The 12,426-nt window shown below is 40.9% G+C and overlaps 1 protein-coding gene across 2 annotated transcripts in view; it reads right to left on the bottom strand.

Moving 5' to 3' along the window:
• The window catches only part of RMND1 (required for meiotic nuclear division 1 homolog), a 38,499-nt gene extending 26,098 nt beyond the window's left edge, over nt 1–12,401 (bottom strand). The window contains exons 1-3 of one of the 2 annotated variants that reach the window (XR_006728588.2): nt 12,175–12,401; nt 6,840–7,348; nt 368–476 (exon numbers count right to left, since the gene is read on the bottom strand). Coding sequence is in view for 1 of the 2 variants with exons in the window: in XM_010965717.3 (XP_010964019.1) it covers nt 368–476; nt 6,840–7,334 (604 nt within the window). In the remaining variant the exon portion in view is untranslated. The remainder of the gene's footprint in view (nt 1–367; nt 477–6,839; nt 7,349–12,174) is intronic. The other variant, XM_010965717.3, reaches the window with a different exon arrangement.
• Nucleotides 12,402–12,426: the final 25 nt, after the last annotated feature.

Genomic DNA, 12,426 nt, shown 5'->3' with positions numbered 1-12,426 from the left:
TCTCTTTAAAGCCTCCCCCCAATATTTCTATTCATTTCATGGTTCTTCTGTAATACTAAAATAACTTCTTAATGTGACAGAAATGAAGCATCATGGCCTTTGATCATCCCAAGTAAGAATGATCCTATAAATAAAGCTGAATACCCCATACTGATTTTAATCTGCAAACTAAGCTCTCTCTAAATACATTTTAATTTCTTATCTTTGTATGTCATTTATATAAAGACTCAATACCACTTTTATGATACCATCCTTTAAATAGGAAATGAAACAAACAAATGTAAATGCATATTTAAGAGAGTTATCATAGGAAAATTATTTTCCAATACGTTTTAACATACTTGGCCCCAGGTTCAAGAGGATGTACCTCGTGGCAAGCTTGTTACTTCGACATATCCGTGCAAGGCCAGATCTTGAGAGAGGCTTCCAAGATGGTATTCATCTGCAGTAGCAAACGCAGTGCAGTGCATCAGGTCCTGCGTCAGCGAGATTAGCATGACATGGTTACCAAGGGGCTAATGTGCCTGTGGTGGTTGTCACCTTGTAGGGAGGACTCCATGCTGCAAAGCGAGCACGTGAGAGTTTTCTTCAAACATCTCAAAGTTCAGACAAGGGATGTGAGAAGGATGTAGAAGAAGAAGTCATAGGGAGGCAGATTTCAGCTCAGTCTGAAAGAACTTTCTCCTGCTTGTTAGAAAGATGGAATGGGCCGTCTGAAAAGGGAGCCACCCCCACTGGTTGTGTTTCAAGCGCAGACTGACAAAAGATACAGAGAGGATTAAGGCATCGTACGGATGCCTGGATGAAATGCTATTTAAAGTCTCTCCAACCTTGATTTTCCATGACTCCTTTTCAGAGCAGCATTATTATTTGAGGTCATTTGATAATCTGTCACCGGCCTTGTACAGGCAAAGATTACTTTCAGTCTACAAGGGAATTACAGCATTTTTGCTCTGGTTAATTCTACTCTGGTTAAAAGGTCTGTGGACCTGAGAATGTGTCCGGACTTGGTGAGTGCTTTGGCTTCTGCACTAGGAGTCTCAGCTGTGTGTACACGTGCGCATTTATGTTGTGTGTGTCTGTATGGCACACTACGGTAAGCAACCCAGCAAAGCACATAGTGTTCTTGTCAAACTGTAGGTAACAAGCCATTAGTGAGTCCTGATGCCGATTTAGTTGCCCCAAACCAGCTTTAAAAAAGGACTAAATAGAATAAAATAGAAAATATTAAGAGTACACAATTCACAGTAAGGGTAAATGTTATTTTATGATGTTTTCTGTCACATATATGCCTATGTATGTATACTGACTGGGTCACTATGCATAAAGTAAGATAAATTTCTCACTATGGGATGTGGTCAATAAAGTTTGAAAGCCATGGGCAGCGGCGCAGAATTAGATTCACTAAAAAAAAATCGGAATAACAATAATGCCTACTTCATAGGGTTTTGTGAAGTTTAAACAAGCTGATTAATGTCAACTGCTTAGAACCATGAACAGGACAAATGTCCAACATTTGTTAGATTATAGTTATTAATACTGCACACCCAGATATGGTTAAACCAGCAAAATCTATGGGAGGTTAAAAAGTTTATCAAGTAATTTACATCTGAGTTTTCATTTGTTTGCAATTTTATATTTTAGTATCTCAATCAGAACCTTAGTGATGCTACTGTTTTTTGATACCTATGGTGCTTTGGCCCATTGTTGGTCAAAAGAAGTTTATGAGTCACTAAACCAAAATTTATTCCTAAGATTTACTCATCTTGGCTCCTAAATTCTTTCCCTTTGTTACATTCCTAGTATGAAGTTCAAGAAAAGTAGTATATTAATTCCTTCCTTCCTCCCACTGCTGTTACCTAACTCCTGGCCCTTTCTCAAGAAATGGTCCAACTCTGCTTTGCCTTTTCTTCAATCTGTTCCACAGCTCTCATGTGTGGTTTAAAAAGTAGCAGAGGAATAAACAGAGGACCTGAAGATACACAGAAACTGAAAAACCTAAAATCTGTAAAACAGCCACTCATAAGCAAAACAACCAATTTTCTAATTGATTTTAATTCCATCAGGAAAAAAAAAGAGAAGTCAGACAAACTGAAATTGCTGTTGAATGGGAGATGAACGGATGCAGGCCCCTCCTGTTGCAGGTAACTGAGAAGCTGCTTCCTGCAGTTGTTATGAAGGTGAGAACACACTGATTTGCAAAAACATACGGATCTACAGAAAGTAAAGATGGTTACTGGAGTGCAGGAATCAGTTATGTGCTTCAGGTTTAGAACTACCAGCTGTTCTTCTAAAGCTTCATGGAGTTAAAAAGACCTGGCAGGATGAGACTAAGAGGGCTGAAAGAAAGGAACCCTGGTAAGAGGCACCAGGTAAGGCCAGGGCTGGCAGGAAGGCGCTACTCTGCCAAAGCTGACAAACTGAAGTTTGCTAAGCAAAATCCCAGCACATTAGTTTGGGATGTCAGAACTACTTCTGGGACTGCAATTGTTTGGGCTGCGGTGGGAAGAGCAGGAGGCAGAGAGGAGAAGACAGCAGATAAGGAGGTCAAGAGCAAGCCCAGTGGAGGATCCTCCCGTGACTGCTGGCACTGGCTGACTTTCTCCAGAATCACAACGGTAAACTCGCAGCCCAGAGAACCATCTGACTCAAGAGTCAACCCTCACAGTGTTTTCAGGATTTGAACAAACTATCAACAATAAATTGCAATTTCACCCAAATCTAGATTTTCACCATCTTTTGCTGGAAAGGAAGGACGATGTGGCAGTAACCCACCAGGGCTGAGGAGGGGGCCTGGCTCTCCGCGATGCAGTCCCTCCCACTCTCCACTGTCTCACACCTGCTACAAACGTACACGATTTTGCACCCTCAGAATTGGAACAAGTCAAGGCATTCAATCACTACTTCCAAGAGGAAATAAATGCTGAGCTGCAAAGAATCAGATTATAAGTTTTTAAACACAATCTGTTTCTACTTAGTCATTCCAAGGACCTTCGCAGATTTTCTGAATATTGTCACCTTTCCTTCCCTCACCATTTCCTATTTAATTTGGCTCAAAGTTCTAGCCAATGTCCCACAGTTTAGATGGCTGAGACAACATTACATAACTTACATGGTGTGCTACGCTATTGTCTGTGTCCTCCTTAAACAGCTGGGATCTGAGCATCTGTTTAAGTTATGAATCTTCTATGAATAAATGATTCACAGTTTTCAAATGTGACTTGTTAGACTTTTTTTTTTTTTTTTTTTAGTTTTATTTCCTCTGCTTTTCAATTTCAAGATTGAATTGAAATCCATTTGGGAAAGGGAAAGCATGTGTCATCTTTGCAGTGTTTTCCCTAAAGATGTTACTTTGTAAAAAGCTTTCATTTTCAGACACTTCTTTTCCTGGATTTTTATAATGAACCATTATTTTTTAAGCACTATCTATACACAGTAAACTTCAGGTTTTAAGATGGGAATCAACAAATCTTATTTAAGATTTATTTGCTCTTAAATAAATGTGCCAAATCAACCTAAAATAGTTACTGGATTTAAGACCTAAATCTATGCTTTTCTATTTTTTTTTAAAAAAAGCCCACAGCCAAGAAAAATCACCATGTTTCAGTATGTTTCATTTTTCTGGCCACAGAAAAATATTCCACCAGATGGGGCTAGAAATTTATATATGATTCTGGTTTTAGAGCATCACACACTCTGACAGAATACATTTCTTAAAAAAGAAAGTTTATTTTTATTCACGTTCTTTTACTTAAAAAAAAATGAGTGCATTACAGTAATACAGTTGCTTCTGTATTACTAACGGGAAAATGCATGTTTTTCCTATTATGTACAGATTATAGGTGAAAGTTATAAAACATAGATATATTTTATATTACTAGTATAAAGCTTTAGCTTTTAAGCTTTTTGACTACAATCCATGGTGAGAAATTCTTTCACATACACAGTACACACATACATCCCACACCATTAACTTGACATAAAAGCTTCACAAAACAGTATTTACCTTTATTATGAGTAATGCGCTGATACTTTGTGTTCTATTTCATTAAAAAAACAAACCCAACCTCCCTAGTAACCACCCCCTAGTTAATTTTTACAGCACACTGGGGTGTTAGCCTGAACACCACTCCTGGGTACCCCAGCACGCTCTCCCCCATGCCGGTCTCCATGCTGCTCAGAGGGTGGTCCTTGTCCTCTGGCACTGTCCTCCTCAAAGACAGGACAGATCAACAAGAAACACTGATAAATGATAAGCCAATGGGATGTGAGTTGAATATCTCAGTAGGTAACGATCCCTGCAAATGGGACCAGGTGAAGAACAGATTCCAATATAGAAGTTAATACAGATTAACATCACTCAGTCAATTCCACGGGGCAGAGGTAAGAGGGTGTGCTCTAGGGCACACCTGGGGAAAGGGACAAAGCCTGCCTGCTTTGTGGTACAAAGTTGAGTCCTTTTCTGACTTAGTCCAGAGGGGAAGAAAGGGCTGTACCAACACAGGGGATAAGCCAGCTCCATGACGCCCATGGGGAAGCAGCATGGCCCTCTATTTGGGGCATAGAAAAGCCAGTTTCAGCCCCAGGCATACATATGTCACCTTGTTACACCTCAAGACGGTGTTCGCCTGTAAGATTATTAGAGAATAATGTTCCAAAATCATATCGCCTCAGATCACAATAGAAATGCTTTTCGAAATAGAAAAAATTTTCTATTATTTTCCTGCGCTCCGAGAAAAACAGCATACTGTTTCTGTTTTTGCAAAATTCCAACTAAGTCACATCTCTGATGTTAAATAATATGTCCTGTGTCAGGACCCAGGAAATAAATGACTCCTTAAACTTAGTGAGGGAAAAAAATTATTTCTTGTAAGACAGTCTTAGGTTTTTTTCTTTTGTTCCCATTAGACAACAAGAAAGGTACAACCCAGGATGATTTCTGCCTTTCTTTAATCCTGGGGCTTCCTGGAACTAAATCTTCAACTAGATTATTCATATCAGGTATCTGATGATTATTTATTTCTCTGTGAACTGTCTGCTGTATTTTAAATATAATGCTTTTATTATCTCATTTGAAAGTATATTAAATTTTAAAATTCTACTTCAAATCCTTTCCTGGAAGCAGAAAAAAAAATCTAAAGAAAAATAAAAAACATAATTTAAGAAATTGCTTCCAAGTTTAAGGAGAGCCCAAAAGAAATAATGAGTCTTTGACAGTTTACAACAAACAACTACAAAAAAAGGTGACATCTCGACCTTACCAGCCTCTTCCTGAGAAACTTGATTCCACTCTGGGCTCCCAGATGAACAAAAGAAAAAAGGGACTTGATCTTCCTCTTTTTTAGATCTGCCATGAATTCAGGTATCTACACTTAATTTCATCTCAGTCACTTAAATACTGAATTCCTCTGACAATCAGAGCTAAACAATGTAATTAAAAACTCAGGAGCTAGGAGGAAAGGAGAGTAGAACAGATACAACACTTCCGTCTTTATATCCTGGATTCAGGGAAGACAAGCAAGAATTTAAACAAAGCTAGAATCCATAACAAAAATCATTAACCAGCTCCTAACTTCACAACCTGAGGATCAGAAGTGAAGGTCTGTACACCTTTTCAAAGGAAGTCAACCACACAGTAAAAAAACACACCCGAATTAAAAGCGCTCAGGGTCTACTTCTCAGAATCGAGATTTTTATGACAGACATTCTAATCTGTTTCCTGATAGATTCAGAAAGTCTCATCAAGTTTTAAATATTTGACACTCCTATTTGTAATGCTGATGACCAGAGACATCAAAGATCCCTTCGCTTCTCTTTTACTCTTTCCAATTTAATACACATTTACCAAGTATAAGGCACAATTTTAAGTATCATGCAAGACACACAGCTTAACAAAGGGCTTGATTCTGACCGTAAATATTTTAATAATAAATTAATCACAATTTGCACAAACTGTAGTTGAGAAATTCCCATAAACTTCTTAACAGTGACAAAAAAACACCCCCTTCAACCTTAAAAGGATAAAAAAGCAAAAACCTCCATTCTGCTTCATTGATTCTACCTTACCATATCAAAGGGGAAAGCATAGCTCAGTGGTAGAGTGCATGCTTAGCATGCACAAGGTCCTGGGTTCAATCTCCAGTATTGCCACTTAAAAATAAATACATAAATAAACCTAATTACCTACCCCCACCAAAACAAAACCAAAAACTCTACCTCACCCTGTCACTTCACCACCTCCTCCCATGAAGTCACAATCAGCTAATGAATGCTTACCTGTCTGCACAGTTAATAAAAAAGATTGTTTAAATTTAATATAGAATCCCTACAGTTTGACTTCATTTATTTATTTTTTTTACATGAGCACTTTTACAGCACCATTTCTAGATGGGACTTAATACTAGTCTTTTTCAAAATTTTCTTTAGGCCATTAACTAATCCTTTCACAAACTATATTTTTATGTTTATTTGCCTGTATTTTGCCTTCGTATGTATCACTACTTCTTAAAATGAAGATGTTGACTCTCTTTGGAGATAACAAGTTTTACCATTAGGCTTCAAAGATCTTTTTTTGGGGGGGGGAATTAGACTGACTGATTGATGGATGGATGGATGGATGGAGGTACTGGGGACTGAACCCAGGACTTCATGCATGCTAAGTACGACACTCTACCACTGAGCTGTACCCTCCCCTCTAGGTTTCAAAGATCTTGATGAAAAAAGTGCTGAGCTTCACTCTGGTTCTCCTTCGTTGGCAGTCAGGCCATGGTGCAAAATACAGGGGTTTAGAGCGATTATTATGCAACAGTAGCACCGCCACCACACACATGTATTTTTACCTCATTCACAGACAGAACTGGAAGGTTGGTCCTGGATGGCTGCCTGGTCCTCGATGCTTTTAGTGGTCTCTTGATTTGTGGAAAGTCTTGTTTAGGAACAAGTGTTTCCGTTGATATAGATGAGTAATGCCTCTCTAATATTTTTATAAACCACTTAGAACCTAATAGATTCGGCTTGTGGGTCACTTTCCTGTGAGTATCAAAGGGTTTCCTGGTTGGAAGGTGGGCTTTTGCATCTTGGCCACGCACAGAGTTTAATGGAGAGAGTACGTTTGTATTTGATATTTTCTGGTTCATTTCCAGCATCTGGGACTTATTCAAACTACCCGTTGCCGTATCAGGAAAGAACAAATCCAACTTCTGACTTCTTGTCAGGGCGCTGTATGTTGTAGTCTCAAGCAGCTTCAAGGTTCGATGAACAAGTCTTTGGCACTGACGTGTTTTTGATAAAATATACTGAGATCCGGCCAGGGCTCCGAGAAGTCTGGCTGACATCACTACATCTCAAGCTAGAAAAAAAAGAATTCAAAGTTCAAGTTAAAAAAATTTTTTTTAATATATAATATTTTCCTAGGTAATAGATATATTTCTTCAAAACAATTTGCAAAATAGATACATCTTAACTTAAGCCTAGTAAAAGAATGAGGTTAAAAAAATAAATACAAGTGTTTCCACCACCTCCCCTTTAGTCAACCTTTGGATTGCTTCATTTACTTCACTATATGTCAACCATTTAAAACAAAATCAGTACTTATAAATTCCTTTATTCAAAATGTATTCGGCCTTCACAATGAGATAAGCAATGAGCCAGGGCCCAGGGATGCACATAAGAAAGGACAGGGTCCCCGGCATCACGCTGATGGTCTCCTGGAGGAGACCCGCATGTTCAATGGCTCATTGTAACTAAGTGGACAGCCCTAGACCCCACCAGAGAACTGCAGTAGAAGGTGCTAAGGAAACACACAAGGAGTTTGCCTAATTCTACAGTCAGGAAAGGCTCCCAGAGGATCTGAGCTGATTCTTGAAAGGGAAGGTGCTTTTCAGGTTGGGGTTGGGCACGGCAGTGGGGGTAAAAGATGTGAAAGACACATACAGCTCCCCAAAGGAAACACTGTATATAAATAATTTCCCCTTATTCAGGAATGGAATACTTGTTCTTTAAAAGTAAGCCTACAGTAGGTAATCAATAATAACTTTTCTTTGACAAAATCATATGTCAGATGCTGGATGAACCAACCATCTCAGTACTCACAGTCTAGCGGGGGAAACAATGATATGATCCATACTAAACCAGAGTGTATCAACTGCTTCAGGGCGCAGAGCAGGGAGCATCTGGGTGAGGGTGCGTGGGAACTACCACAGAGGGGACATGTGAACTGGGTTTCAAAAGAGCAGAGAGGTCAGCAAGTCAAACACCCCAGGTACACAGCTTTGTTTACCTGACAAACAGGGTGCAACGGCAGGGGAGGCAGGAGTAAGCTGGACGGGATCAGGGTTGAAAAGGAGCCCGATCCTAAGTCCTGATCCTGAAGACTTTCCACAGGGAGAGGGCAGCCTGCCTTTTCATGTGAGACACGCATTTCACAAACACATCTTTGGTAAAATCTTAGAGGAGGAGCTGAGAGAGACTAGGACATTGCTTTCTGAGTTCTCTGTATCCAGCAAGTGCTCTGCCTCCCCGCACAAGGACCCCATAAAGTACTGCACAGATAAACTGCTACCTGCTCACAGCCAGCAATGCAGAGACAGAACGAAACCCTAGCCGTTCCCACTTTTACAGACTACGCTGTAACCACTGCATATATTACCTCCCTTTAAAAGGATGAAGACAAAAATGAGTCACTGTGATCTCTAGGACGTAGAACCTGCAACTTTCCAAGTACTTCAAAAGTTGGAATTTTCTGTTTAGCTCTGGTCCAAATGGATCTTCTAGTTCACCTTAAACTAGTACTATTTATTCCTTGCCAGCTGAATCAGCGGGTTTTGAAGAACCTAATTATACAATATTTTAGGAATCTGTATATAGAGACCTGGATTCTTCCATTCTCTTCTAGGAAATTCTTACCTTCAAGCTCTAAATCCTGCCTTCACACAGAGGTGGGGACAAAGGATATAAAAGCTACAGGACAAACAATTGTGTTTTCTCTTTTTCTTTGCTGAGAAAAACAGAGGAGTAGCATTTAAGGTGTCTGATACACACACAAAATTATTTAGGCTTTGTTAAAAACTAGAACACATCTTAGAAAAGTGAAATTTTAATTGTACAAATTATATTTAAAGATAAGCACGCTAGATTTTTAGTAACCTTGTGTTTTATGTAACATTTTGGGCATCAAATTCCCGAGCTCTACACTGTCCTTGTGATTCTTGATGGTTTCTCCATCCGTGCAGATTGGTGGGGGGCGTGATCCTTCCAACCCCGACCTCCTCTCCCCAAGTCATTCTGTCTCCCACCCTCCCTCAGCCGCTCACTCCCAGGGTCAGATGCTCTGAGTTGTATCATGGCCATTAGGCACACGTAGCTTTTGAGCACCTGAAATGTGGCTCTATAAAATAAAATGTAAAACTTTTTGGTATCTCGTATTTTACACTTAATATAAAAAAGCAGACTGTCTCAATAATTTTTATATTGATTACTTTTTGAAATAATATATTTACATATATTGGGCTAAATAAATAAAAATTAATCTCACCTCTTTATTTTTACTTTTAAAATTTCTAGAAAGGTTAAAATGTCAGTGTGGCTTATATTGAATTTCTTTCTTTTTTTTTTTTTAATGGTGGTACGGGGGATTGAACCCAGGACCTTGTGCATTCTAAGCATGCGCTCTACCACCGAACTATACTCACCCCTCTTCGTATCATATTTCTGTTGGAGAGTCCTGCTCTAGACCCATTACCAATAAGTACAATTTCATATTCTCAACTTCAAGCATTCTACTCTCCAAAGACCATCTCTGATCATTCATACTCACTCCTTCCATCACCCAGTTCCAACAATCCTTCAACCCCAACAGGACCTACAATTCAATGATCCAACCATCTTTTCACTGTCCCTCCTTCCCCACTTCACTTCCTCCACACTTGGCTCTATTCCCTGATCCACCAGTATACTCCCTCTCTGCCACACACCTCAAATCCCCCGCACCGCCCTCAACTTGCACACACCCACGTGACATAACCTTGAATTAAACAGAATTCACCGTGTACTCGTGCCGGTACTCCTGCAGCTCAGCGTGGCTGGAGACAGACAAGCGACCAACCAGGCAACTGTCTGGTCTCACTTTAAAATCCTGACCGCTCGCTTCAGGTGGGCCTTTTATGCCACTCAACAATCTTAATACTGTATTTCGCTACTATCATTCCCTCTCTGTTCCCTCCTTACACCTTCAGTGCTTCCTCCTCCTTTCTCAGTCTCAATAATGACCCTGCTTTGTCTTTGGTTGACAAGACAGAAACAGTCAGAAGAGAACTTCTACCAGCTCTGGCCATCACCTGCCTGCCCACCTACTGCTTTTGTGCCCATATACTTTTGTCTTCCCTTCTGCTGCTACAGATGAGTTGCCCATGGTCCCATCTACAGCCAGGTCCCCCGTCTGCACACCTTCCCTGCCTAGAGAAGGCGTGGCTTCTCCTCTGTCTTGCTCAAGCTACGTATTTTTCTCTTTTTACCAGCACATTCCTATTAGCATACAATTAGGCTCTAATTTCTCCCATCTTATAAAAGCAGCTGTCCCCTGACTCCATTTCCCCTTTCATGTACTATGCCTTTTCTTTGAGCTCCTTTCTTTTTAAGAGGAGTTTTATCCCCTGTCTCCATCTCCTCTCTCTGATTTTTTTTTTGAACCGACTCCAATCGGGCTTTCATACCTATCACTTTACCAAAACCCACCTGTCAAGGCCAGCAGTGACCTCCACATTTCTGAATCCAATGGTCACTTCTCCATCTTTTGAAATTTTCCTGAAAATCCTATTCTTCCCAGTCTCCTCCACTCATGAAATAGCAATTACATCCTTATTTTGCTAAAGCCCCAAACCTGCAGTCCATCTCAACACTTCTCTTCATTCTCCATATCCATTCTGTCAGCAAACCCCACTGGCTCTGTCTGGACCAGTCCTCACCACCAACACTGCTACCTCCCTGGTCCAAGCTGCTGTCTTTCCCATGGATTACTGTCGCAGCCTTCTAACTGGTTTCCCAACTTCTTTCTTCAGATTCTTCTCAACAAAGCAACCAAACTTCAGTAGGATCACATGTTTCCTCTTCGTAAAATGTGATGATGGCCTCTCATTTCACTTGAAATTAAAATGGACTGCATGGCCCTATAGTCTGTGGCCCCTACCACCACTCTAACATCTCCTTCGGCTTTTCTTCCTTGCTCATTTTGCTGCAGTCACTCTGGCCTCTGGATCTTTGCACTTACTATTCCTGATATTCCTCTCCCAGGTATCTGCTAGTCTCATTCCCTCCCTTCCTTCGGACCTTTGCTCAAATATCCTACCCAGGGAGTCTCCCCAACCACTTCATTTAAATTGCACACTAGCACCCACACTCTAGCTTCCACCGGTTTGTATTTCTCCATTGTATTTCACATCACTTGCAAATAATTTGCGTTTTTACTTTATTAACTCCCACAACAAATTATGAACTGAGTTCCTATCATGTGCCAGACATTGCCCTACCTGCTGATAACACAGATGAAAACAAAACAGACAAAAATCCGTCTTCTGAAATTTACATCACATTGGGGTGACAATGAACATGGTAAATCAGTAAAATATACACTAGACAGTGATAAAGTCAAAGGGGAAAAACAGAAGAGGAAAGAACAGATCTTTGTTTCTCTCTGTCCTGTAGAATGTAAGCTCCTTGAGGATAAAAATTTGTCTTTTGTTCATTTAGTGCCTTCTGTGATCACAGTGCCCAGCACACAGGAGGTATTCAACTCATTTTTTTTTTAATAAAATACAAGGCAGCTACTCAAGTTTTGGACACTTTTTAAGAACTATACACCAACTGTACCAGCTAGGCTACGATTCAATGATAAGTGACGCTAATCTTTGGGAACATGCCTTTCAATTCCTTAAGCTGCTCAAAATTATTTTTATTTTTGCAGTTACCGCTATTCACTGGCTCAAAAAAGGGTTCAGTACGTGTGTCTGGATTGAGTGCTTTTCCCTCCCAGTTAAGTCGATCAAAGATCATTGTAATAAGCAGGGGACCATAGCGGTATCAGGGAAACCTGTAACGAGAGAGGTTCAGGGTGGCAGGGAGCAAAGTCGGGGACCGCTGTGGGGGACCCTACAAGCTCCCAGAAAAAGGCAGTGCACTAACCTCTCCGCCGGAAGAGAAGAGGAACGTGCCAAGGGCGCAAGCCTCCCAGGCCGGCCGTAGGAAAGACAGAGTCCCCGGAGCAGCCTCGCGCTCCCGGCAGCCAGTCTCAACCCCGACCAGGCGCCCCGCCCAGCGCCCGGCGCTGCGCAGGCGCTCGGGACCCCAGGCCCTACGGAGCCCGAGCCGCTGGGTCCACGTGACCGCCGGACCACGTGACCTGTGCAGCCGTGACCTTTTCCGCTCCCTAGTCTC

This window comes from Camelus bactrianus, chromosome 8 (genome assembly GCF_048773025.1).
Source record: "Camelus bactrianus isolate YW-2024 breed Bactrian camel chromosome 8, ASM4877302v1, whole genome shotgun sequence".
NCBI lineage: Eukaryota > Metazoa > Chordata > Mammalia > Artiodactyla > Camelidae > Camelus > Camelus bactrianus.
Note: the sequence above shows the minus strand (reverse complement) of the source record. Positions and strands in the feature narration are given on the sequence as shown.